The sequence below is a fragment of the Chroicocephalus ridibundus genome, chromosome 20, assembly GCF_963924245.1.
Source record: "Chroicocephalus ridibundus chromosome 20, bChrRid1.1, whole genome shotgun sequence".
NCBI lineage: Eukaryota > Metazoa > Chordata > Aves > Charadriiformes > Laridae > Chroicocephalus > Chroicocephalus ridibundus.
This window is the reverse complement of record NC_086303.1, coordinates 3,298,230-3,325,158: the sequence shown is the minus strand read 5'-3', so window position 1 is coordinate 3,325,158 and position 26,929 is coordinate 3,298,230. Positions and strand designations below refer to the sequence as shown.

Here is a 26,929-nt window from a genome sequence, read left to right as displayed (position 1 = left end):
CTCGCTCCCCACAGGCCTTTTGTGGAGAATTTCAGGGCCCATTCTCAGGGCATAATGTCACCAGGCAGCCTGGGAGCCCCCAAACTGCACCCTAGGAGGGGCTAACATCGCCATCGCCCCACCGCAAGGACACCCTTGGCTTGTCAGCATGGCAGGTAGAGGTGGAGGTGTGCCATGGCACAGCTCAGCCCCACATGGGCTCCCTGTCCCATTTGTGCGCTCCCCCAGGAGGAAACCCCAGCAAAGGGGCAAGTGCTTCCCTGGGCAGTATTTGCCCGGTGCTGGTTTGGCGACAGCAGCCTGGCTTCCGTTCCACAAGACAGTGAAAAATGGGGGGTAAGCCAAGAAGCCTTTAACACCTTCTAACTCCATGTACTTTCTGAATAAAAGGCTCTTTTCCAGGTGTGGATCCCACTAGAGAACAGCCCCTGGAGGCACTGTCCAGAGGGAAGACACAGTTAACTGCTATGCCTCAGGCCCTGAAGGCTAAAAAGCTTCGAGAGGATGAGGATGGATCCATTCTCCACCGCACAGAGCTCCCATCCCAGGCTGGACAGACTCGTGGGTTAGGAAATGGGGTAAATACTTCCCCAAAAGTCTATTTGTGTTCTTCACCCCAAAACAAAAGCAATTTGTACTTGCTCATTTGGATCTTCCCTTTAATGAGTCAAATGTGCTTAAGAGTCATTTAGATGTGGTGTTAGGGGATATGGTGTAAGGGAGAACTTCGGAGAGTGGGGTTGATGGTTGGACTCGATGATCCCAAGGGTCTTTTCCACCCTGAATGATTCTATGATTCTATGAAATGTTCTTTCAGAAGAAAACATTTAGCATTTCATACCAACTGCCACACGCTCAAGTACTCCCAGTGATTTGAAATAGCTGCTTAATTTCACATGAAGCTCAACGTTTTGCTGAACACAATGCTGCTTCCCAAACAGAATCACAATATCAATGTGTAACAACAAGTGTAGACATTACCACTACATTGTAGGATAAAATAAGCAGAAACTTGAACAAAAATCCCCAGTAAATGCAGACAACCCAGAAGCTCACGAATATCGCTGGCAAAGTTCCAAGAGGAGCTGCTTTAATGCACATTCCCATTAAGAACAAGGCTGTTAAGGTGCATCTTGGCTGAATCCAGTCCCCACCTGGGATTCAGCACATTAGTCTGAATTAGGTTTAGCTAAATCACAACCCACAGACTTCAATGGAGGCAGATGAGATCTGAAACACCTAGCCTCTCCCTACGCTTTCAACTCCCTCAGAAATAAAATAAATAATCTCACACCTACCATTTCCCTCCCCCCAAGCCAGGAGGTGAAGGAACTCCTTTCCCCTGGGTTAGTGTCTAGCACTTGTGTGATATTAAGGCTGCTCTGAACAAGATACCATTTACCAGGCTACAGAAACCCATTCCCAATTAGCATCATCCCATTATCAGTTGGCGGGTGACATCTACTGGTAGGCTGCACACTGCAGGGGACCCTGTGCCTCCCAGCCCCAGCTCTGCTCAGCTGCAGGCAGCAGGTGCTGTCACAAACACCCCATCTTTCTCAAGCCACCATTAATTAACCCAGTGGTTTCAGACCTGGGATAAAGGAAGCGCTCACCTGCCTGCACTGGTTGTGTCCAATTCACAGAGGGCCTCAGGCCAACACAGCTGAACTTGCTGAATTTTCTGTCTGCAAAATAGAATTGTCTCTCAGCCCAGATTTACTGCATTACTACAAATTACTAGAAATGAGCATCTTCCTGGGCAGAGTAGAAAAACTGCCTGCAGCACTTCTGCTCCTCATTCATCCATAAGAACCACCTCTACACACTAGCAAAGTCCTACATCAGCAACCCTCACACCTGTGAAATTCCTTCCTATAACCTGCTTCTAACCACAAGTTATTCCACTACTGTTGTTACACATGCCAAAGATCTGAGTCACCTCTCTGTGAGCCCTAGATTTATGCACTTAAATAAGACACAGTGATGCAACCCAGGTGGCATTTTCACCTATTTTATTATACACAAAACATGAGCAGGAAGTTCTACTGAGGAGGCTGACCACGTCCACGACCAAATCCACCTCTCTGCAACAGAAAAGGAAGAGCATTAGAAGTCACCGTATTAAGCAAGTGACAGCACCAAATACACAGCAGCAAGAATAACCAACATCATAAAAGAGCTACCTGTCTTTCCTCAACTCTGCATTACTTTGATAAGTGTCCCCTGCTCCCAGCAGAGCCTAACGCTGATCTGTTTGAGACAGCTACCCGAGACAGGTTAACCAGAGACTAAGAACAAAACCAACCCATCCTAGCCAGCTCTGTGGATGGTGTCTAAAACTCTTCTATTTCTGAAGTAGAAAATCATGCATTTCCTCCAGAGATCCATGCTTGCTTCTCAAATGTGTCACTGGCTTCCCATCACAGCAGCGAGGCCATCACGTAGTTTCCTCAAGAGGAATGCAGCAAGCGGAGCTGGGCATAAAGGGTAACAGTTGCCAGCCTCTCCTACGCATAGCCAAATGCCTAACCCCAGCTGGCATACCTGAGAAGCACCACACTAAGAGCATGCAGATACGACCTATCCACTTTCTCTGAAGGAAGGAAATCTTGAATGCAAGTACTCACAAACTGGAATTCAGTGGCTGCTCCAGCACCAGCCTCGGCCTTCTTGTCAGCACCAGCTGAAGAGAGAGAAGAATAGGTTACTAAGCAAAGAATCCACTTCCCCAAGTAGAGCACTCCTACTCAGAATCACAGCTTTACAATCAAAGACGACTACAACTGAGACATAGCACAGTAAAATAGCTACTATTGAGACTGTTAAAGAGTTACTGAACCCACTCCAGAGAAAATCCCACAGTCCAGCTTGACAAAATTCAAGAAAAGAATCATATCCATAAGCAGGTGAACTCTGTTGCGTAAATGAGTAAGCTGAGAGTCTTCTTGAAAGGAGGCCAATACCAAAGACAATTCTCCCAAAGAGATAAGCTGCACAAAGAGCAAGGTTGGCCTGATATTCACACAGCAACACAACGGACACTCACGTGGCACGGCACTGCGCCTGTACGTATCCCTGTCAGCTTCTCCCCGAGTGAGACGCGCAGGGCGTTCACCTTCCAGACCTGAAAGTGAAAACACCAACATCAAATACATTGCTTACCCAGGACCCAACCAACTCATTCTACCCTGCAGCTCAAGGTGGAAAAGCGCCCTCCAGTTAAGCATTAGATCTACCAGCAGAGCTGCACCTCAGACAGCTCGGTGTTACAAACCTAAACAAAAAAGTGGTATAATAAGGAAAACTTCGCTTTAAGGGTAAAATCTGCTGAAGTGCACCAGATCGTGCTTGGGTTCAAGTTAAATAATGTGAAAAATGCATTTATAGCATCATCTCAGCAGTATCCATCTCAACAGCCAGAAGAACTAAGAAAAAAAGAGCCAAAAATTAATGATAATAAAAAAAAAAAACAGAAATACGGGGAATGTCATGTCCTACAAGCTTGTCCATAGCTAAATCACAAATTGCATGACATTCTGATCCCTACCTAAAATACAGCTACACTATCAGTATCACAAATCCTCCACAATGGAATAGATTAATAAAACTAAGAGCCGATTATCTATGTAACATCAGATTAATATCAGACAGAACACATGCAGGCAAGAAACAGATGTGGTGGAAGTGACAGCCTCCGCATCACTCTTATGGGCTTCACCCTGAGCATCAAAGATGAAATACGCTCCCATGGCACCAGGCAGTGAGACACATTTAAGGGCAGTTGCTGCGTGGCGCACCACAGTGTACTGGCGGACTCAAGAAACACAGATCGTGCACTTCTAGAGGCTTGATTTATACTACAGGCACTAGTTTTCCCCTACAGAAACCAGTACTTATAATAGATGCTTTTGTTACAGAGATACACTACCCAGCAATGTGCAAACAGATTAACTTATCCTACAAGGGCTTCTACGTCCTTCTGTCAGGTTCAACCATTATAGCACACCCAATGGACTATTTTTTTTTTAAACTTCTGATCTGTCCATCTTTCATTTCCAACAGTTCAATTACGTCTGTAGCAGACTGCGAATATCAAATACACAGTAGTCTAAAACCTGCTTTAGACTTAACTGTTCCAGCTTTTGTACCAAGCCTTACTGGAGAAAGTTGGTAGCGCTGCATGGAAGTACCAGAAAAGGCCCCAAAACCCCAAGAGGTCAAGCAAGACCCACAGGCTTAGATTCTGCACCACCATCCACACACACCTCTGTGACTCCTTCTCTGCAGCAGCCTAAGGCAGGTAACCCACAGAGAAACAGCACAGAAACAGACAATTTGCGCAGCCCTACCAGCTAACCCTGCCAAGGTGAGGACTGACGGAGGTCACTGGCACTGCACTGAAAAGGGCAGCAATGCTGCAAGGTGAAGCTGCCTTGCCGCAGAAACCCTGAGCAAGTTTTAGCCAGGAACTGTAAGCCCCATCCTCCCATTAGATGCGCACTTTCTTTAGCTCACTGGATAAACACAACACCCAAAGAGTAAACTCGATAACATCCAAAGCTGCTCAGAGATCAAAGAAACCATCATCTTCCTAGTTTCGATGCAGTTCTTCCCTTTGAAGCAGATGGTGCTACAGTTTTGTCAGGCTAAAAAACAAGTCACAGGAGTTGCAGGTGAACTCCTCAGCACCCCGTGCCCACAGCCTCTGTCCCCACTGCAGCCTCCAGCACTTGGGGACGAGATACAACGTAGCTCAAAAGCAGGAAGAGCAGGCTCCTGCCATCTACCAGAATAACCTTTGTCATGCAGGACTCCCCTTTCACAGAGCATGTTCTGCTTTAAGGGCACAATGACATGCTACAATATTTATCCTTGGTAAACACAAGAGGCAGCTCCACACAAGGCAGAGAACCACCATCTCCTGCCTTGAGGGAGAAGAAACATTTCCTTCCCCCAGAGACCCAGCCACAGCTGCTGTAACTTTCTCCTTTCTCTAAGTTTCCAGAAGTTTTGATCTCCCAGGCAATTTTACAATCCATGTTCTGCACTGTGGTGTTTCTTCTCTACTTCTGGACAAGAAACCAGGAAAACCAAGCAGAAGGGCTTTTGCAGAGCATTTCAAAATGCATACAAGCCAACATAACCATCCTTCCTATTTCTGAATTATTAGCTTGGAACACAGTAACCTTTTCAAAATGGAACTGAGGAGCATGGTGCTTTCAACACATTCACCTCAAGTTTATTTATACTGTACTACTATATGAACTTGCTCACCACATAGGATATCAAAACGGCCCACAAGGCATTTATAGGCCAATATCAGGGATCCACAAGGAAAAAGTGTAGCTTCTGCCTTGCGTGGACTAAACAGGAAGGTTTGCAACCCAAACTATTATTTAATATTGCTATTTGCAACCAGAGAGGAATACCTTCTGGAAACACATTTCAGCCATCTGCAGGTGGGTCTACAACACATTTTGTAGGGAGGCACCCCTCCAGAGGCAGTTGAGGGCAATCTGAGAAGTCAGCATCACCAACACATCTGTTTGCATGACCAGCATCTCCTTCACTTTAGGGTATGAAAAACCCACCAAGAAAAAAAATCAGAACCACAAGCCCAACATATCACATGCATTTGTTGTAAATATTTTAAAAAGTGAATACAGCTTTAATATCCTGACTTGCCTAACAGCTCGTTAAGTGTACACGATAAAGCCAGAACTGTGGGTATCCAACTTGACCTCAGGTACCACAGAGGAAGCACATCCAGCACACAGGCTTAGTGTTCAGCCACCGAATCCTGTGCCCATGTGCCACAGCCCAATGCAAGTTTGTTCCTTATCTCAGCAATTCTAGCCAAGGCCTCTCAACTTTTACACAACTGCCTCCAAGGTAGTTATTCTAAGGGTAGCTCAGCCGGAGACAAGGTTCTCTGTACCTGCTGGACTACACCAGCAGTGCACACACAGTCTTCGCCAGGGAGAACTGCAGTGATTACTGCAGGCTCCTCCCAAAAGACAAGAACAGTTTCTGAAAAGCCCTGGCAGCTAGAGACATCCCCATCTCGGGCCTCAGCCATGTCTGGTACCTTGACCCACAGCCCGCAGTTTCAGCGTGCCTGCTCACAGTAACTCCAGACACTCGTGGTACCAGAGAAGGCAAAGTCCCACACTCAAAGTGTTCCTCCCAGCCAGTCTCAGCTTTCTCTAGCCCCCTCCAACTTTTCAGTGGGCCAGTGGCCATGAGACCAGTGCCAAGTCCAAAAGCAATAAAACCTATACATGCCTCCTTGATCTATTAATGTTTATATATTCAAAAAATCACAGCAACTCACACCAGACTGCGCTGGAAGCTGATGTTCAGCTGAGCATCCACCACACCTGCGCTAACACGCATTACCTCCCCCCCTGCTTCCTCCTCCTCACTTGGCAGCCACTGCTCAACCAGCACTTACCTTTGGGCCGTGGTCTGCCAGTCTCCGGGCGGCTCCGGCGCAAGGTTGCGGGGACGATCTCAGGGGGGAGGTGAAGGTAATCGCGCAGGTACTGGATGCCCTCGTTGGTCAGATACCAGTAGAAATGCCTCCACGCAAACTGCTCTTTCACATAACCACGGGATTTCAGAGACTATAGAGAGAATTCTCAGTTACTTCACGTATGATCTTTATCATCATTCATCATCTCCGATCAATACCCTCACCACATACTTTTATAAACACAAAAGCTTATTAGGAGTAAATAAATATTCACATGCACAGGACAAAATTACAGCACCATTCCCATACTGTGAGAAAATACAAGGCCACCACACAGAAGTATCACAGCTTCAAAAACCGAGCTAGAGAATAACTTTCTGTGGTCTATGGGGAACAATAAACCAAAGAGGAAAGGGCAAAAATCAACAAGACGGAAAAAGAACCGTAACAGGAAAGAAATAGCAAATGCAACACATCTGACAACGTTTATTTGATAATGGCTGACGATGTTTATTCACAGGTCCACAACAATCTTACATGCCGCGATCCCCACGGGCCGGCAGCCTGGCCCTCACCTCCATACCTGCATGGCTTTCATGACATGGAGGTTGGGCACATTCTTGTCGACGAGCTCAGGATGCTTCGGCATGTGGACATCTTTCTTGGCCACCATCACTCCCTCCTTAAAAAGGAGTTCGTAGATGGCAATTCGGTTCTTCTTGGGCATCAACATCTAAACAAGAGATCAGCGGTAGACAATAAATACTACTGCTTTAAAACAAGTGTGTTTGGGAGTCTACCACAAGTAATAAAGTAACAAGACTGTATGAAAAGCCTAACAATAAATACCCCCCCCCCAGATTACTGTCTCCTATAAAAGCTTTCTGAACAACTTTTCAACACTTGAGCTGCTGGGCAGGCACCCCTTCTGCTTGTTTTCCTGCCAAGGAAAACCAAGCAGTCCAAACTTTCACTCGTTAACATTAAATCACATCACCACACTGAAGACTATGAACTATGTGATGTCGCCCAAGACAAGGGCTGAGGCAGGCAGGGAGAGACGCAGCTCAGGGTCAGGCACGTTCCAGCTCTCCCGCTGGTGCCAGAGGCCGCTTGTGCTGCTGTTGTTAATTCACACTTAACTCGGGAGCCGAAGCAGCCTCTCCCACTCCCGCTGAGCAGCGGGGCACCCCCGCCAGCCGCAGCCGGACCGGAGACCCTGGGGCCGGTCGAGGCCCTCCACCACGGCAGCCTCTCGGGGCGGAAGGCCCCACTGCCACTGCTGGAACTCAACGGAGCTCCACTCCAGCCCGTCCCTGCAGCCTGAGGGCGGGGAGCCTGGAACAGCCGCCCCAGCTGAGGGCCCCCCGGCCCCGAGGCCTGGCCTCCCCGGTAACGGGACCTCCCCGAGGCCTAGTGCCCCCCGCTCCCTCCCGCCCCGCAAACTCGGGCCTAGATCCCCCTCCATCGCGGAAATTCCCCGGCGGGGGGCCGGGCCGTGTCTCCCCGTCGCTGCCAAGCAGCAGCCCCGTCTCCCGCCCCGGGATGGCGCCGATACGCGGCCGATGCGGGCCCGGAGCGCGGCCTCACCGTGGCGGCTGCGGCGGGCCCAAGAGCGGAAAGGAGGGCGCATGCGCCGCGCCGCTACTTCCGGCCTCCGGAAGGGCCCCCACCTGGCGGCGCGGGCGGCCGCGGCGCTGCCTGAGCGGGGCGTGAAGGCCCCCTCCAGCCCGGGCAGGGGGCTGCCCGTTGGGGTGCCTGATGGGAAGTGTCACCGGCGGCTGCGCGGGGTCCCCAGCCGCGCGACACTTTCTGATCCCACCCCGGGGGGGCGAAGAGCCACCCCCCTAGTTCACCCAAGCGCGGCTGCCTCCCCCCACCCGAGCGTCAGCTGCTCCTCCCTGGGCACCGCCGGCCATTGCGGAGTGCGGGGGGTCTCGCTCCCCTTGGGGCTTGCTGGAGGCACATAAAGTCCCCTTTGTGCCCCAAAATGCCCGGCCAGGAGGTGGGGGGGCACCCACAGCCCCTCCGCGCCTGCAGTCCCCCCCCCCCCCCCCCCCAGGCTCTTGGTCCAGAGAGGGGACGTGGTGGCCCCGGGCAGGGCGCAATGCGGGGGACAGGAGCTGTGTCCCCTTAGGGACACCCTGTGCAATGTCCCCCCCCAGACCAGGGCTGCTCCTGCGCTGGTGGAACACCCCAGGAGCGATGGGAGCAGGGTCCCGCGGGCAGAGGAGGGGAGATGTCCCCGCTGCCCCCTACAGACACCCCAAACCCGGGGGGGGGGCTGGGCTGCGTGGCACCCCTGGATCCGCTGCTGGATGGGGAGAGGGAAAGGGAAGGGGATGGAAAGGGGAAAGAGGGGAAAGGAAAGGGAAAGGGGAAGGGGAAAGGGAAAAGGAAAGGGAAGGAAAGGAGAAGGGGAAGGGATGGGATGGAGGAGGAGAACAGGGAGGCTGGGGACCCCCCGCCACCGCCACCGGCGAGGCCACCCGGCTTATTGCCATCCGTCTCCGCAGTCGTTTTTTCACCTTGCACGGCCAAGGAGTCGTTACGCCGGGGCGGCGATTGGTTGGCTAAATATGCTTCCCTAATCCCCGTGCTGATCTTTACCCCCCTCCTCCCCATCTGCCGTGACCTTCCCGCCGATGCGCAGAGCCAGCCCCACCGAGAGGCAGCCGGCCCCGCTCCCCGCCAGCGTCCCCACGTCCCAAAGGTACCACCATGCGGCTCCCGGGTGGGTTGGGGGTCGACGCGGCTCCCAGCGAGGAGGGAGGTTGGCGTCGGTGGGTTGGCCGGGGCTCGCTGCGGCGATGGTTGGCAGCATACGGCGGGTGACGGTGGCGGTGTCCCCAGGTGGCGGATGGGATACTGGGGGCTCGCGCTGGTGCCGTCACTCCGAGGGCAAATCCCCTCCGGTGGTCCCCAGCTGGGGGGTTTGAAATGGGTTCTCCCCCCCCCCGGTGCCGGTGGTTGTTTGCTGGGAAATGAAACCCACTCCCTGTCCCATTTTAAGCGATTTCCAAACTTCTGCCGGGTTGTGCCATCTGGGGCTCACCATCTGCCTCAGGTTCCCCCCCAGATTTTGGGTTCAGCTGTTTTACCTGGCCTCACGGCGTCTCTGGCAAGGTGGGAAGGGAGCGTGGGTCCCGCAGGTCCCTGCCCGGCTGCCTGCACCCCCCGGCGGAGCTGGGGTCTGACGTGAAGCGGCAGCGAGGGGCAGGGGACTGGGCAGGGGTCTGAGCTTCTGGGGGCTCAGGAAACGCGGCACCGTGGGCCGCGCTGTGGCCATCATCCCCATAGCCCACCCGCCGCACCCAGGGCTCCAGGGGGCTGCCGGGGGGAGCTGCTGTCTCCACACACTGACCACGGGGACAGGGACATCTCAGGGCCATGCTCGCCCTGCCGGGCTGGGGGCTGGCACCACTGTCGGATCAGCTGCTCCCAGCTCCGTGCGCAGGGTCCCTCCAGCCCCTCCGTGGATGCATAAAGGAGGGCTGGGACCCCAGCTGGGACAGCCCATGGTTGGGGGGGCTGGCAGCAACCGTGCTCCTTTCCCCCCCTGCCTCCCAGGGGTGCGTTTGGCATCGTCTTACCCGGTGAGAAACACAGGCTCCTGCTCCAAGCCCTGCGGTCGAAGGGGTCCAGCCTGTGCCGGCAGCCCCTGCCCGGCTGCCGGGGGCTCAGGGGCAGGGCCCCCCCGGAGATCCCTAATCCCCTCAGCCGCAGGGGCATGGCTGGGCACCGCAGCGCCCGAGCAGCTGGCGGGGAGCTGAGGCTCTGCAAGGCGGCTTAGGCTGAGCCCAGGGGCTGCCGGGGGGCTCTGCCTTCCCAGCTGCAGGCAGGGGCCGATGCTCACCCCCCCCAGCCCACATTTGCCCCCGGGGTGTGAGCTCTGGAGGCACACGGGGCAATAGGGCTGAGATTTGGGGGGGCTGCGCTAGGGTGAGCGGGGTGGTTGGAGGGACCACTGCCTGCCCCAGGAAGCCGGAGGGAGCAGTGAGGTCCCTGGGGGGTGCATGGGGCTGGGAGAGGCTCGTACCCACCCAGGGGTTGTGCCTGTGTGTTTTGGGGTGCCCGGGCAGAGCTGGAGGCTGGTGGAGCCCTGGGGCAGGAGGGGCCGAGGGACGCTGCACGTCCCGAAGTGCCTGGAGCTGCCTGGGGCTTTGCTACCCTTTCATTGCCTCATTTCTTCCTCCCCGGGAATGCTGCGACAATCGCAGCAGCCCCCCGGGAGAAACACATCTCCCGGCTCGTCCCGCGGAGCAGGAGAGCTGCCCTTGCCCACCCCGTCCCACCGCACTGCCCGCCCCTGCCTGCGTCTCCTTGTCGCTGCTCTTGCGCCTGCCTCGGAAATGGCAAAGCAAGCACTTTGCTAAACGGATTAGAGCTTCCCCGGCAGCCTCTCGGGCTGCTCCCGCTTCCCTCGGCCCCCGCACCGCCTTGCCAGGGCGAAACCCATCCCTAAGCCAAATATTCTGAGCAAGGCCATTGCGGCAGCAGAGCTGGCCCGGCCGGGGGACTGCACCGCCAGCCCCAAACAAGTGCTGTGCTGTGGCTCCCATCACGCCTGACCCCGAAACCCCATCCGACGCCCTGCGAGTCCTTCCCACCTCCTGGCATTTTTCTTTCCCTTTGCAAGAGCCCAAAGCAGAATGGGGAATTGGTCATCCCATGGTGCTGACCCTGCCCTGGGCTCTGCACCGATCCATGACCCCCCCCGCCAGCCCTGGCCCCCTCCTCTCCCACCTCTGCCCAGGGTGCGTGGCTGCCGAAGGGGCTGCAGCAGGACCGGGAGCTGGATTTAACTGTAAAAGGATTGAGGAAGACGAGCCCGGGCGGCTGGCAGGCATCGATTAGTGACGCGCACAGGGGCAGGGCGAGAAAGAGAAGGCAACACCAGCGCCAGCGAAGTGCGTCTGCACCAGGGCCACGTCCCGCAGTGAGCCAAAGCCTGGCTTTGTCTCTGTGTGGGATCCCCCGGGTTGGAAATCCTGTGTCCCCAACCCTGCTGGTCCCCATGGCCGTGCCAGGAGGCGATGCTGCCGGGGCTGGGTCGGAGCTGGGATGGAGCTGAGATGGAGCTGGGCTCCTCCGGCACAGCCCGGCAGGAGGAGAAGACCTTGGCAGGCTGCTCTTCCCAGGGACAGACTTTGTCCCCGCAGAGCTGGGGACACCAGCCTGGCTGGTGTTTGTGCAACACCTTGGAGGCAAACCCAGGACCCTGCCATGCTTCTGCAGATGAGGAGAGGCCGTATCCAGCCGGCAGCTTCCTGGAGGGTCCGAGCTGGCATCCGGCTGCCCTCGGCATGGCACACCATGGAGGGAGGGAGGCAGCGAGGCCACGGCACCACCGTCACTGTGGCCATGGCACATACATATGAGCTCCTCCCAGGCAGCTGCCTGCACTGAGCTCCGTGCGGTTTCCCAGGAAAAATGGAGCCTTTATGTCCCGTGCCTGGCCCCTTCCGCGGAAGGGCTCGGAGGATGCCCCCGGGGCCGGTTATGAGCAGACAAGAAGGGGATTGTTTCGGTGGGAGCTGGGTTTCTGGCAGCACCTGCCCCATGCCGGGGCCCTCCACAATGGCTGCCTTTCTGCGTAATTGCTGCAGAGCGGCCAATTATCCTCCGCTGCTAATTAGAGATGCAAAATAGCCCCGCGCTTGCATTCTCCCAGCAAGCCCGTGAGGGCTCCTGGGACCTGCGGCACATCTGTGGCAGGGGCAGCCTGGCCTTGGGGGGAGCACAGGGGGCACCGGCCCCATCCAGCCCCACAAAACCCAGGTCACACTCCTCTCTGCCCTCGGCATCGAGTGGGAAGGGGCAGCAGGGATGGGTTTGGGATAAGCAGGATGCCCGGGCCCCCTCTCTGCCCGCATCCCCAACACCCTTCCCCTCAGCGCACGTGGGCTGGGGGCTCTCCCACTGCTCCCAGTGCCAGCTGGCTCAGCGGAGTGCACCATAACGGGGGGCTCTGCCGTGATTTAGGAAATGCATTTTCCTTTCCTTGCTCGGGAGGCAGACGGGAGCAGGGCTGGGCTTGAAAAATCCCCCCCTTATTCGTGCAAAGGCTGGCACTTGTGGCCGGATGATAGGCAGGGCGGCTGATAGCCGGTGGCATTTCTCTCCTCTCCTGCCCGCCCCGGCTGGCCGCGCAGGCAGGCTGCTGGCAGCCACCACAGCACGGTGTGGGCTAATTTGCTCTGCTTCTCAGTTTGCCGTGGCGCTGGAAGAGCCGTCATTTCAGAGCGGCAAGTGGCTCGATAAATCAGGGCTTATTTCCTGCCAATACCGGCCGCTGCTTCCCGCAAGGAAACTCATTTTACAGGAGGGGAAATGACTTACCGCGGGAAGTAGCAAGCGGTGGGATGGCAAGAGGGAAAGTTTGTCATGGCCGAGTTTTTGGTGAAGGAACCAGCTGCCATCGTGGGAACCTCATGCCTTGGAAGCAGGGCCCCTGCCCGCTACCAGCACGGAGCAGCCCAGGAAGATGTGGGTTGGTGCTCCCTGAATGGACCCCATCTGCCACAAGGCTGGTGGCAATGGGCTGTTAGCACTGGGAAGCACCCCCCCAAGTCATTGTGGCCCCTCCATCATCCCCCTGGAGAGCATTTGTCACCCAATTCTTTATGCCAAGCACATTTGCTCCTCTGCAGCGTGGATGGTGCTGGGGCAGAAGGCAGCTGGGGCGGCCCCTCAGTGCCTGCAGCGACCCTGCGCTGAGAACCGCCAACTCATTGCCCACAAGGATGATGCCCAGTTAATCAGCACCCTCTGGTTCCTCGCCCCGAAAAGCCAACGGGCGAAGATCCCCCAGCACCTGCAGGAACTGCAGTCCATCCCCATTCCCATGTTGGGATCGGGGAGCATTAGATCGCCTGGGTCTTGCCCGCTGCTGCCAGCTGCAGCCGGGCATGAAATATTTCGGGGGCCATGAGGTGGGAAGACACACTCGGATGGCATGAAGCTGGAAGGAGCCGGAAGGCAGGCAGGATGGAGAACCCCACCGAGCTTCATTAAGCAGTCGAAGGTGCTCGTTAGGGGAAAGCTGAGCCGGCGTCGGAGGCCGGTGGAGCCTCCCGGGACCGGGTCGCATTCTCCGGGCAACCTGATCCCGGCGGCAGCAGCCTGGCAGCCTCATTACTGCAGCTTCTGTGGGCGGCTTCGGTTACTCGGCTGGAAGCGCTCGTCTCCTGCTGGCTTTTAATTTCCCTGACATCACCCGCGAGCTGGGGGAAATGCAGGCGCGTTCGGGCAGTTGAGAGCGGGGAGAGCCTGTCGCCACCCCCACCCGCATCCTCCCGGCTCCCCGACAGCCCCCTCCATGGCGTGGGAGGGCTCCAGTCGCCCGCCATCCCCTCGGACCCACATCCTGCAATAAGCTCCGGTGACCCTGGGCACAAGCCCTGGGGCTTGGGAGGAGGCAGATGGCAGAGGGGACGAAGCTGCCCAGCTCCCTGGCCTCAAGGGAGCCTTAGTGGGGTGCAGCCCCCATCACCCCCTTCCCCAGCCCCGCTTTCCCCAACCCCGCTGGGTAGGAAGGACTGTTTCTTCTTCTCCTGCCAGCCTGTTCCCAGCTGGCACCTTTGGCAAGGAGGTGGCACCGGCTGCCTCTCCGAAGGCGTTTTGGTGTGTTTGTTTCTGCAAGAGCCGCGGCTCAGCCCTAAAACCCTCCCTGCAGCCCCTTCCCGGGGCTGCGGAGGTGGCAGAGTGCCCAGGGGAAGAGGGGAGGGAAAAAATTGCTCTGTCCCGTCCTGTGCCGGAGGGACGAGGCCCCAAGGAGCAGCAGGATGAGGAACCCCTGGGGTATCCTCGCTCAGGTCCCAAAGAGCCTGCCAGCAGTGCAGCCTGAGGGGGAAGGAGCCTGTTTGTGGCCCTAACGGAGCCCCGCAGTGACAGGCAGCGACGCTGGGGCTGGACACCCACACTCACCCAGCCGCAGGCTCCTGGCACCCCATCATCTCCCCCAACCCCGTGCCCCAGGCCACAGGACCCTGTGTAGCCCCTTCCGGTGGGTGCTGAGACACGTGGGGCAGGATCCTGGGGTCAGTGCCTTGGGCGAGCGTCTCGGTGGCGATGGCATCGGGGGGGCTGGCATCGACGTGGCGCCCCGGGGTGGGTGCGGACCCGCGGGCCAAGGATGAAGGGGGGGGGGGGGGGGGTGTGGGGGGGGGTGGGGAGGCGGGGGGAAAGGATGATTTTTGCAACCTTTGCAGGCAGCGGCTCCATCCCCCGGTTGCCATGGCAACGGGCGGCTGCAGGCAGGGCGCGCTCCCGCGGCCGTGCGCGCCGCCGCTGCTGCCCGGCTGGGTGCGGAGCGCAGCGCAGCGCAGCCCGCCCGGCCCGGCGCAGCCCCCGGGACCCCCCCCCCCCCACGGCCCCCCGCCGCCAGGCACAGGTAAGCGGGGCAGCCCGGGAAGGGGCAGGTGATGCCCGGGTCCCCCGTGGGAAACGGGGATCCGGGGGGGCCTTTGCGCGGGTGGGGATGGGGGGAGCGGGGGGGGGGGGTGATGGGGAGGGGGATGCCTGGGTCCCTTGCGGGGGTGGGGGGACAGCGAGGGGGGATGCTGTGCAAGGACTAGGCAGTACGGAGCGGGTTTACACCCCCCCCAGCAGGACACGGTGTCCCCTGATCCCTTCTGCGTGGGGACACGGAGTCGGGGGGGACATGACCTTCACCCCCTCCCTGTGCGTCTGATGGGGTGCCGGGGCAAGGGACACCCCCTCTGTGATGCTGCTGCACTCCTGCGTTTGTGCCTCAGTTTCCCCAACTGCAAATGATGGGGGGGGACGACTTGTGCTGTCCATGTCATCGCTGTCCCCCTGCCCAGCTGTGCGCCTCACGCCACCGCTGAAGCCCCTCCTTTTGCCGTTGTCACCCCAGCTTCCCCCTTGCCCCCCCCCCCGCTTTCCTACCCCGCCTCTGAGCCCCCTCTGGCTCCAAGTCTCCTTCTCCACCACAGACAGCTAAAATCCCACTGCCCATCCCCATTGCCCTGCTCCTGCCAGCCCCGTTCGCCTTCTGTCACCACCAGCCCCGTGTCCAAGAGGGGACGGGACCCCCCTGGTGCCAGCGCGTGACGCTCTGGTTCCCCCATCCCTAACGCAGAAGCGAGGGGAGGGCACCGCCGTATCCTCCACCACCGTCGTTTGCTACTTCTCGGTTGAATTGCAAACCTCATATTTGGATTTCTGCCTAAACCCAGCTCCCGGGACCACAAAAATCCGCACTCGAGAGGCCGAGCATCCTTGTTCAAAGTGGCAGGCTCGGGCGGCAGGCTGAGCAACCCCGCAGGGCTGCAAGGCGAGTCGAAACCCCACGAGCGGAGGCTCAGCCCCGTCTCCCTTCCCCAGGCCTGAGCTCATGCATGGGGTTGACAATCCTGCTCCCTGCACCCTGCCATGGTGCCTATCCACATTCCTGGCACATCCGCTGTACCTGAGCTGGGCTGCGAGCTCCCCTGGAGAGAAACACTCGCGTTATCTGCAAATGCCATGCATATTTCCCGAAATCTTTGCATAAGGCCGTTCAAATCCCTAGAAGACTTTGACGGGCGTCCTGCGCTCTGAGCAGGGTAACTTTGGGGAGCGCAGGAGGAAGGTAAAGGTTTCCGCAGAGCGCACACAAAATGCAAAGCCTTTTGCTGCCGGGGCTTGGAGCAAACGTGTTCCCCCCCTGGCTACTGCAACCTGGCAGCACCTTTGGCGCATGGCCCCCACGCCAGCCAACGAGGTGGCCAACTTCCCATCCACCTGCAGGACACGTGGCTCCAGGTAACACTCCTGGATCATTGAACCTCCTTTGCAAACGCTTCGGTTTTGGGGAGCCTCCAAGCTCTGACCCGGTGGGGTCCAGCGAGTCCCAGCAGCCGGACTCCCCCAGTCCTCAGACCCCCGTGGTCAATGCATATGACTTTAGTTGAAGCCAGGTGGCTGCTGCAGGCGCATCCTGCACAGAATTCATTGGAAAAGTGGCTCCCAGCAGAAGTTTCCCATCGCTACCTCCATGCCACCTCCGGGGACCTGCTGCCCTCGCAGCCACCTCGTGCACTGCTCCAGCAACCGTGTGCACCGGGTCCCAGCCAGTCCCACGGCGCTGCCCTGGCCCAAATCCCACGGAGAAGCACCCGGTGCGCAGGAAAGAGCCGTCCCATCCACGTCTGGCCACAGTTTGGCTCTTTGTCCTGGGGCTCGGACTCTGCTCGTGTTGCAGCCGCAGGGGTTTTGCTGGGGGATGCGGGATGGGGCCCTGACACCAGCTTCTCGCAGCCTGCTGGCATGGCGCCGGCGGCTTGGGAAGGGTCCAGGCTCACCTCCCGCCTCGCCGTGGGCTCAGTTTGATACCGAGAGGGGAGGAGGTTTGATACCGAGAGGGGAGGACGGGTGTTCAGGCTGCTCCTGCCCCTCCAGGCTGCTCAGCCCCAAGCCCCAGCTCCACTCCTGCCTCCCCCGCTGCAGAGCCGGCTGCCAGCGTGAATCAGCAGTGCCCGCTTAACCGTTTCCTCGCAAAGTCCACATCGGCTCCGGAGAGGGGGGGACGGTGCAGCCACGCCACAGCCAACTCCCTCTGCACCCCCTCGCTCCCAGGGCTGCCACCCCTCGCCACCCCACGGCAGCATTTCCCTGCCCCAGCCCCATGGATTTGCACGGATGAACCCTCTGCCGGTGGGGAACCTGCAGCCAGCGGCCGGGTCAGAGCTCAGCAGCAGACAAGACAGCAGCTCCTGCAGCTGCAAAGCTTCTTGTGAAGCACATCAGCGCCACCGGCTTCGCCTGAGGACCTGCCATCGTGCCGGGGGCATCTCTCCCCCCCGTACTTGGCCATAGCGGGAGCAGCATGTGGGCATTGGTGCCCACGATGGATGCGGTGCTGAGGTTGGGTGCCGCCGGCAGTCGATGCAGCAGCACGGCAGCCCCGGAGCTGCGGCGGTGTGGTGAGAGATGCTGCTGCCCGGCTCCCCTGGGCTTCCTCGGACGTTTCTAGTCCATTTGTCTTTGCCACGGTGGCTTTCATGTGGCAATAGCAGTGGTGCGTCGTGGTGGCATTTGGTGCTTCCTCCCCTGACAGACCCTCGACCAGCCCCATGCTGAGATAAGGGAGAGCAAATTAACTTCCCCATGGCCAAAAACCCAAACTCCAGCCTGACTCCCTCCCCCTAAACCCCTGCACTCGTCCTCAGCCTCACGTGCTTACAAAAGGAGCCAAAACACAGCAGCTATTTCACATTGCAGCCCCACGGATGGTTTGATTTGACAGGCCGGGTCGGTCACAGCGTTTAGTTACAATAAAACCGGCTCAGACCACTGGGTCCTTTCCAATTGCTGAGCTTCGGCTTTACTGCCGGCAGCCCCCAGGTAACTACAAGGCAACAGCGCACAGCAAATTACCGTCCCATCCCCAGCTCACGTGCCCTGGCAAGAAAAGGTCCCCAGCGCCCTCGGCTTGATCGGCACCAGCCGGGCTGTGCTGCGGCTCCGTGCCGGGATGCTGCGGCTGCGGAAGGGATTTGCACCGGGGAAATGCCATGCGTCGCATCGCTTTGTGCTTGGGGTTGGTGTCGGGGAGCTCCACTCTTGCTCTGGTTCCTGCAGATCGAGCGCAGCTGCCAGCGTGGCTTCCCCCTTCCCTCGATGCTTTCACCAATAAGTCGCCGACTGCCCTCCCGGCCCCATTAGCGCTCGCTCCCGCAGCAGGGCTCACACCTGGCGCCCTCCGCATCCCCTGCCCCGGGGCAGGATGGGAACGGGGACAGGGATGGAGACACCGGCTTGCTCCGTGCTCCGTTCCGCTCCCCTCCTTGCAGTGTGTCCGCCACCATCCTGCCATGGCAAAGGGCTCTTTGCGGCAGGAGAACCCGCACCGGGGGGTCTCTGCAGCCCCTCCTGGCCCCCGGTGCCCAGCGGGCTCAGCCGATGTGCAAGCAAGCGGGGTGCGAGCAGCTGCCTGTCCCTGCATCACGTCCCCATTGCCCGCTTTTTGGCTGCACCAGAGGTGCTGGGATCAGGACAACCAAAAAACCTGGAGGCAGGGCAACCTGCCACCTGGACACAGCTTCTCCCTGGGCTGGCGCCTGGCACCCCACCGGGGACCCCACAGCCCAGGATGGGGCACCCCCATCCGACAGCGCACCCCGAGGCCGCTGCGCCGGGGGTTGCACATTTAATGGCAGTGTTATAGCAAAGACAAAGCTCTGGCAAAGGCAAAGAGAGTGGGGAGAGAAAGGAGCCAGCTGGTCACCCCGGGGGACCCGGATTGTCCCCCTCGCCCTTCCCAGGCCCTGGGGAGCCGCCGGAGGGATGCAGGCAGTGTGGACGCTGGAGCACCGCTGGCCCAAAGCCCTGCAGCCCCTCTGCCAGGGGCAGGGGACGGCAAAACGGGGCCGTCTCTGCCTGCATGGGGTCAGGGCGCTGCCGGCTGTGGGAGAACGGGCAGCTGCCTGTGCCCGCAGTGCCGGCAGCGCCAGCCCTCCCTGCATTGCAGCAGCCTCCTGCCTGCGCAGGGTCGGCGGCTGCGTCCCCAGCCCCCACGGAGGGCAGAGACCCCCCCTTGCAAACGCCGGCAGCGGCAGGAGCTGCCCAGTGGGTGAGATGAGCTGCAGCAATGCTCAGCGCCAAGCGGGCTGATGGGGAGAGAGATGCAGGGGGGCGGCCGCTGCGGGAGCAACCCAAGGGCATGCGGGGGCAGGAGCTGGGACAAACTTCACCGTCACTCGATGCCAAACGCTCTGCGGCTTCTCTCTGGCAGCTCTGTGGATGCGTGGGGCTGGGACGAGGCGGGTGAAGCGGAGCCCCCCTCGGCCGAGTGTGCCCGAGCGGCAGCGTGTGGCGGGGGCTGGCAGCTCGCCACGCCACGGCTCAGCCGCCGGCACTGCGGGCGCCGGGCATCACCGCCAGCCGCCCTGATGCGAAGCGATGGGCTGCGCCGGTGGACGCGGGGCGGCGGGCGCGGGGCTGGCGCCTGCGTGGGCGTTGAAGGATGGTCGTGCGTGGCAGGGGAGCGGCAACAAGGCGGCAGCGTGAGATGGGAAGTGATGCAGAGCCAAAAATAATCCCCAGGCTGCAGCTCAGACCAGGTAACGGCGAGGAGCGGGAGCTGCGGCAGCCACATCCCGCAGTGTCCCATGTCCTCGGCTGCTGGTGGCTTGGCGGGGGTGGCTGGGGCCAGCTCACGTGCCTGTGGGTGCCAGGGCACCCCCGGCTGTGGGTGTGCTCCCCCCACAGGGTGCCTGCCCCGGCCTTGGATCGCCCCAAGGATGCCCTTGCCCTCTGCGACAAAACGAAGAGCCAGAGCCCCGAGGCACAAGCAAAGACACCGGCGCTGAGCATCGCGCCATGCCCAGGGCTTTCGGGGGGGCACAGCCACACGTGGCATCCTGCAGGGTCCCCTGGGGGTTGTGCCACCGGGTGCTCTGCCACCGCTGCAGCTGTACCGCGGGCACTCGGGTCGGGCAGTTTCACGGGCGGTGATGGTGGTGGCGATGCCGTGGGTGCCAGGCAGGCGCAGGCGCTGCCGGCTGTGGGGGGACGGCGCTGGCTGCGCCACGCACCGCCGCGGTCTCCCATCCATCTGTGACTCCTGCGGCTGAGCGAGGGACAGTCACGCGTTTATTTTTAACCGGCTGGGGAGGGCGGCGGGGATTGGTGCCTCCCTGGTTATATCACTAAATCCCTGCCAGGCCCTGTTAGTTCCAGCACAGCGAGCCCTGCGCCATGCTCCAGTAACCGTTTCGGCCCCCCATCCTCCCGGGACCGTGCACCGTCCCAGCCCCCAGGCTCCTCGGGGCCAGCTGTGCACACAGCTGGGGAGTGTGGGCACCCACCAACTGCTCCCCATGGGTGGGCAATGGGGCACCAGGACCCCATGCCCCCCAGCCCTGCCCTCCCACCCCATCGCCCTCTCCCAGTTGTGGGGTGGGATGCAGGCAGACAGGTCTACCGCTGCCTGCTCCATCTCCCCGGGAGAAGTGACGGTGCAGGGGGATCACGGCCACATCCCGCTCCTGCAGCCCTTTTGGGGATGCGGCAGGAGGAAACTGGGGCAGTTCACGTCCACTTTGTCACCATCCTGGTGGCAGATGCCATGTGGGACAGGCCCTGTGCTTTCCCACAGGAGCACTGACCACAGCCGGGCAGGACGGGGGTGATGAGGATGCTCATGGCCACTGTGGTCACCTCTCCATCCCCATTTGATGCCACCCGCCGGCCCCCATCCCCATCCCCAGCCACGGCTCTTGGCAAAGCGGCAAAGGGTTAAGCCGTGCAGCGGAGCCACGTGACACTCCGGGGATGCCGTTTTCTGAAGATCAGGACGGATTAGGGTGGAATATCAGGACGAGAATTTCTTCAGGCGGCGCATCGCCCCCACCAGCCCCACCGCGGCCCCTCGCCCCACGGCTCCCCGGGGACGCGCGGTGCCGAGCCGGGCCCCTGGCCGGTGAGCTCCCCGCCGTGCTGCTCCCCGCCATTCTCCCTCCCAGCTCAGCTGGCTCTGGGGGGGTTTGGATGGCACCATGGGGTGGCTCATGGGGGGCACTGGAGGGGTCTGTGGGTCCAGAGATGGAACGGGCACCATCCTCATCCTGTCCCCATGCCCTGCAGCTGGACGCTGACCCTGTGGCGCTGCGGGCTGGAGGGATGGGGGTCCCTGCTCACCCCCCCATAACCCCCCATCTTCTCCCCTCAGTGCATGAGGCTGGTGTTTGCCCGAGAGCCACCCAGCGCCCGCACTGACGCCCGAGGCAGCGTCGGGAGCCATGTCAGGGTCCTATGACGAGTCGGCGGCAGCCGCGGAGGAAACAACCGACAGCTTTTGGGAGGTGAGTCCCGGGTGTCCTCTCCTCCCATGGGGCCCCCACCACCGTCACTGCATCCCAGGGTGTCCCCCAGGCTGGGGGGGACGGTACTGCCCTCCCCTCCCACAGCAAGCGCTGACAGTGTGCGTCCCTGCCGCGGTGGCTCGGCTGTCCCAGACGGCTCTGCTGGAGGTGTCAACCTCGCTGTCCCCAGGGGGCACAGAGCGATGCAGTGGGGACCAAAAGAAGCTGGGTTTGAGCAGCCCAAAGCAAAAGCTCCATCCCTGCACCCCCAGAGCACCCAGTGCTCCCCCAGTCCCCACCTCGGGCCAGACGGGCAGCCTGGACGCAGCTCCCATGCCTGCCTGTCCCCATCCCCGTCCCTGTCCCGCTCCCAGGTGGGGAACTACAAGCGCACGGTGAAGCGGATCGACGATGGGCACCGGCTCTGCAATGACCTCATGAACTGCGTGCACGAGCGGGCCAAGATCGAGAAGTCCTACGCCCAGCAGCTCACCGACTGGTCCAAGCGGTGGAGGCAGCTCATCGAGAAAGGTACCATGGCTTCCCCTAGGGGAGGGTCCCCCCAGGACTCCTCAGTCCCATGGGTCCCCGTGCACTATCACAGCTTCACGTGGTAGAGTTGGAATGGGTAAGGGCTGTGGAGCGACACTCAGCTGTCCCCTCTGCCCCCCAGGTCCCCAGTACGGCAGCCTGGAGAAGGCGTGGGGTGCCATCATGACGGAGGCGGACAAGGTGAGCGAGCTGCACCAGGAGGTGAAGAACAGCCTGCTGAACGACGACTTCGAGAAGGTCAAGAACTGGCAGAAGGATGCCTACCACAAGCAGATCATGGGAGGCTTCAAGGAGGCCAAGGAGGCTGAGGACGGCTTCCGGAAAGCCCAGAAGCCCTGGGCCAAGAAGCTCAAGGAGGTGAGAGGAGAAGCGCAGCATGTCCCGGGGCACCCATGCCATCTCCCAGCTCTGGCTCTGGGTGCCCAGTTCAGGCTGGCAGAGCTGGGTGTCACATCCCTGCAGGCAGAGGGATGGGCGGGGGGCTGCGACTGCTGCTCTGATGTCCCTTCTCTCTCCTCTCTGCAGCTGGAGACAGCCAAGAAAGCCTACCACCTGGCATGCAAGGAGGAGAAGCTGGCGATGACCCGGGAAGCCAACAGCAAGGCGGAACAGTCCAACACCCCCGAGCAGCAGAAGAAGCTCCAGGACAAAGTAGAAAAGTGCAAGCAAGATGTGCAAAAGGTGCAAGCCACTGCCCTGCTCCTGGCTCACGAGGCAGGGAAAACCAGTGGAAATGGCCACCACCCCCTTTTCCCCCTGATTCATTCCCATTTTCCCATCCCTAGGCTCCTGTAGAAGGGTGAGGGCTTGCAGGCAGGGCTCAGGGCAGTGTGAGCAGGGCAGAGATTTACCCCTTTTACTTGGGGCAAAATCTCTCTGGCAACCAGACTGATTTCACCCACAGAGGCTCTTGGCTCAATCTGGGCTCTGCAGTGTGGTGACCCACAAGCCAGACCCTGTCAGCACCCAGAAAGGGCCTCTGAGGTGCTCGAGGTGTAACCAAGGTACCCTCCTGCACCTTTGCAGACTCAGGAGAAGTACGAGAAGGTGCTGGACGAGCTGAACAAGTGCACCCCGCAGTACATCGAGAGCATGGAGCAGGTCTTCGAGCAGTGCCAGCAGTTTGAGGAGAAGAGGCTCAACTTCCTCAAGGAAGTGCTCCTGGACATCAAGAGGCACTTGAACCTGGCCGAGAGCAGCAGGTAGGTGCCTCCCGCTCTGGTTGGGTGGAAAGCCTCCATGCAAGGTCTCCTTGCGCTGCCTGGAAAGCGAACCAAGCCCTGGAGGGACCGGGTGCCCCCAGGCTAACCCATCCCCTGCAATACAAGGGAGAGGGGTTTCTGGCCAACAAGATGGTCACTAAGAGGTACCAGAGTGGCATAGGGCTGTGCGGGAGCCTGGCGCCCCCCAGTGCCTCATAGGAGGTGACACAACCTGGGCATGTCCCCGTGCCACCCCCCCAGGGTTCACCCCCACACGCAGCCCCCTGACCCACGTCTCTCCCTGCAGCTACGCCAACGTCTACCGGGAGCTGGAGCAGACCATCCGCCTCTCGGACGCGCAGGAGGATCTCCGGTGGTTCCGCAGCACCAGCGGCCCCGGGATGGCCATGAACTGGCCCCAGTTCGAGGTGAGGCTGGGCACCCCGGCTGGAGTGCTGGCAGCCCCACGGGGCAGCCGGGCGCTCAGGGACCGCTTGCTTTGTGCATGCAGGAGTGGAACCCGGACCTGACGCACACGATAACGCGGAAGGAGAAGCAGAAGAAGGGCGAGGGGGTGACCATGACCAACGCCAGCAGCACGGGCGAGACGGGGGCATCGGCAGGCGAGCGCGGGAGGTGAGGGCCAGCGGGGAGCGGAGATGCCATGGGAAAAGCACAGCATTTGCCCGTGCAAACATTGCCAGTGCTGTGGGGACACCCAAGGGGACACGGGATGTCCTCGGTGACAGCCACCAACCACTCTTTTCTGTCCTTCCTCCATGTCTTGCTGGACACATCGTTAGCTGGGCGTCCTGCTCACTGCAGCTCCCGCTCCCCCGTAACCTCGGGAAAGCCGGAGCATCCTCCCAGATGCCAGCAGCACATGGTGCCTGTCACCCTGCCATCCCCCCCCGACCCCGGCCCTGACAATCCCTCTCCCTCCTTCCACCCCAGCGTGAGCAGCCATGAGCGTGGGCAGACCTACAGCGCCGAGTGGTCCGATGACGAAGGCAGCAACTCCTTCAACACCAGTGAGGCCAACGGCGGCACCAACCCCTTCGACGAGGAGTCGGCGGGGAAGGGCGTGCGGGTGCGGGCTCTGTACGACTACGACGGGCAGGAGCAGGACGAGCTCAGCTTCAAAGCAGGTACGGTCCATCACCCATGCTGGGTCGGCTGGGGCTTGGCTGCTGGAGCTGCGGGTCCCACACTGTTCTGCTTTTTGGTGTAAATTCCCTCAAATAATTTTTGGGTTAACCCAGCCCTTCAAAATGCTGAACTGGCAGAAAGGGGAAGGCACAAACTGAGCTCAAACCTGTGTGGGACCAGAGAGAAGTGGGTCGGGACATGTGAGGTCTCATGGGTCACCCCTTGCCTTTCTACCTTACAAACCTGGGTGCTCAGGATCAGTCCTAGAAACCCCCAGCAGCTCCATCCAGGGGAGAAATGAAGGGACAGAAGAAGCTCCGACACCTGCAATGAGTTCTCCCCTTCCCACCTTCCTCTCCAGGTGATGAACTAACCAAACTTGGTGAAGAAGACGAGCAAGGATGGTGCAAAGGGCGCTTGGACAACGGGCAGCTAGGTCTCTACCCTGCCAACTACGTGGAGGCAATCTAAATCTTGTGGTGTGCTCCTCGTCGCTGTCAGCAGATAAATCCACCCTCCGTTGTCTCCATCTCTCCACCAGCCAACCAGCCATTTTGCCGTCTGGTCCTTCACTCCTCACAGTTAGAGATTCAGACATATTTTCCGACCAAGCTTTTATTTTTTTAAGAGTTGTCTCCGAAGAGTATTTTGCATAGTCGCTTTCTTCTTCTTCTTCTTCTTCTTCTTCTAAGATAACGTGAAGCGAAAGATGACGGTGTCTGTTCATCTACGTTAGTTGATTTTTTTTCCGAGCGAAAAGCCGATACCTCAAGATCTTGAAGCCCAACCAGTGAGAGCTCCTGATTGGTTGGTTTTTAAAGATACTGAAATCATGAGCCGCCTTCTGATTGGCTGGAACTGTTCCAAAATGCATGGCGCTGAAGCTCCTGGGACCAATGAAATTCACCCCCCCAAAAATAAGAGGGAATGGAGTCCGACTCCATCTTTTTTGGCGTTTCCATGTTCTTCCCCCAAGTTCATCCTCCCTCCCTGAAGGAAGGGGGCAAATGTCCCCTCCTGCCCCACAGCCACCCGGCCCCATCGGCGGGCAGGTCCCTGCTCACAGGCAGAGCTGATGGCAGGTGGAGATGCCCGGGTGAGGTGGCACCAGCCCTGCCATGGAGCTTGGTGGCATCTCCTCAGCTTTCTCCTCCTCGCATCTGGGCTGCCAATGTTTCCAGAGCAGCTGGAGGCTCCTGAGCTGATGCCCCACATGTGCTGCAGGGAGCAGCATCGCCCTTTGCAAGGGCGATCATCAACGATCACCAGATCCAGGGCGAGATGGCCCTAAAATCCACCACTGTGCCGAGAAGGACCCACCCGCAGCCCAAAGCTGCTGGAAGCACCTTCATGCCCAGCCTGGGATAGCGGGGACCGGCTTGAATCCTGCTGGGGACGGTCCCCATCTGTCCCCTTCCTGAAGAGAGGCAGGAGCAGAGCAGGGATGGGGGATTAGGAATGTCCAGCCTTGCATGGAGCCGGTGGGAGCTGCAGGCAGCCGGAGGACGAGGAGGGCTCGGGGCAGGCAGCAGACCCCAGCCCGGGCAGCAAAGCAGCCGCCTGGAGAAGACATCCCAAAACAAGACACGCCAAAGCAGGGGAACGGCCACAGGCTTTGCCCTTTGCTTTTCCCCAGGGGGCTCTGCCCCTCCTGCAAATGGCCACGACGTGGACTGGAGCCCCCTCAGCATCCACGCGCACTGCCACCCAGCACGGTCGCCCCAATGCGGGCACATTCGCCACCCCGAGCTCTTCCCTACGGATCATCCCTCATTTGTTTTCCATACCATCACCCTCAGCAGCATCGATGCCGTCGTCTTCCCGCACGCTCCTCCCTCTCCTCTCCTGCCCCCTCCGTGGGTTCGTGAATTTTTTGGCCCCAGGGATCAAGTGTTCTCGCGGAGGCAGGAGATGCACCATGTGCTGGGGCACGGTGGGCGAGAGCCACGCGGCCGCGCATCCCCTGCCAGATACGCCAACGGGAAAAAAAAAAAAAACAAACCACAAAAAAAAAAAAAAGTCAGAAAAAACCCAACCAACCACCTGTCTCAGCAATGCACCCCGGTTTTTTGTACATTGATTGTGTAATTTAAGAAGTATATATATAATATATATATATATCGTGATTGTATTACTGTGGATACAACAACAAAAAGCAGCAAGCGAAAATAACTGAGCTCTGTAAGCGTCCTCCGGGTCTGGGTCCTCGTTTGGCTCCGTGCGCCGGTCTCATCCCCCGTGGAGGCGATGACGGGGTTATGGACCCCCACCCGAGGTGGGTGCTCGAGCCCCCCGTGCCCCGGGGAGCCACAGTCGCCGCCACTGCACCCCCAGGTAGGGACACCCCCTCCCTGAGGCTTTGGGGTGCAGTGGGATGGGGGGGCTCAGATGCATTGCTGGGGTCGTGGGGGGCAAGGGGACTGCGGGAGGCGGGGAGCAGACACTGATTTTGGGGACCCCCATGCCAACGTGCCAGGAAAAGCCCTCTGAAGCACACAGGGGGATTCGAGATAAAGCAGTTTTGGGGGGCCATTCCCAGCACCAGCAAAAGCAGCAGCCCCCGACCCAGCGCTCCCCGGTACCCTGGGCAGGGGCAGGCGGGAAGGCCCCAGCATGGCGAGCGGGCACTGGCCGAGGGGATAGAGCCCCCCAGGCTGCCGACGAGCCTTGAAACCTTGGGAAAACCGATCCGCAGGTCACCCACGCCTCTGCCCTCCCCGGAGAGCCGGGGCAGC

General features: G+C 59.5%; 2 protein-coding genes across 7 annotated transcripts in view; one reads left to right on the top strand and one right to left on the bottom strand.

Moving 5' to 3' along the window:
* Window positions 1–1,998: 1,998 nt before the first annotated feature.
* The window catches only part of RPS10 (ribosomal protein S10), a 134,102-nt gene continuing 109,171 nt past the window's right edge, over window positions 1,999–26,929 (bottom strand). The window contains exons 1-6 of one of the 3 annotated variants that reach the window (XM_063356722.1): window positions 16,405–16,414; window positions 7,062–7,212; window positions 6,458–6,629; window positions 3,050–3,127; window positions 2,631–2,686; window positions 1,999–2,087 (exon numbers count right to left, since the gene is read on the bottom strand). In XM_063356722.1, coding sequence (XP_063212792.1) covers window positions 2,046–2,087; window positions 2,631–2,686; window positions 3,050–3,127; window positions 6,458–6,629; window positions 7,062–7,211 — 498 coding nt within the window. In that variant the 5' untranslated portion in view covers window position 7,212; window positions 16,405–16,414 and the 3' untranslated portion in view covers window positions 1,999–2,045. Of the gene's footprint in view, window positions 2,088–2,630; window positions 2,687–3,049; window positions 3,128–6,457; window positions 6,630–7,061; window positions 7,213–8,068; window positions 8,186–16,404; window positions 16,415–26,929 lie in introns of those variants that run through there. The other 2 variants (XM_063356723.1, XM_063356725.1) reach the window with 2 other exon arrangements.
* On the top strand, window positions 9,039–26,384 carry PACSIN1 (protein kinase C and casein kinase substrate in neurons 1). Of its 4 annotated transcripts, none has more exons than XM_063356719.1 (10): window positions 9,039–9,191; window positions 21,159–21,291; window positions 21,666–21,822; window positions 21,965–22,200; window positions 22,369–22,524; window positions 22,870–23,045; window positions 23,353–23,473; window positions 23,557–23,681; window positions 24,000–24,193; window positions 24,556–26,384. In XM_063356719.1, exons 2-10 carry the CDS (start codon window positions 21,229–21,231, stop codon window positions 24,663–24,665), a joined length of 1,338 nt encoding a protein of 445 aa, XP_063212789.1. In that variant the 5' UTR covers window positions 9,039–9,191; window positions 21,159–21,228; the 3' UTR covers window positions 24,666–26,384. The 4 variants fall into 4 exon arrangements, with proteins under 4 accessions (XP_063212789.1, XP_063212790.1, XP_063212791.1 ...); XM_063356720.1 differs by lacking the exon at window positions 9,039–9,191 and adding an exon at window positions 14,742–14,873; XM_063356721.1 differs by lacking the exon at window positions 9,039–9,191 and adding an exon at window positions 16,574–19,548.

Bases quoted from the DNA above. Each gene is read 5' to 3' on its own strand.
- PACSIN1 (XM_063356719.1), top strand. From the start codon at position 21,229: ATGTCAGGGTCCTATGACGAGTCGGCGGCAGCCGCGGAGGAAACAACC. The intron at 22,201-22,368 runs GTGAGAGGAGAA...TCCTCTCTGCAG, and splicing joins GGGCCAAGAAGCTCAAGGAG to CTGGAGACAGCCAAGAAAGC. The intron at 24,194-24,555 runs GTACGGTCCATC...CTTCCTCTCCAG, and splicing joins CGAGCTCAGCTTCAAAGCAG to GTGATGAACTAACCAAACTT.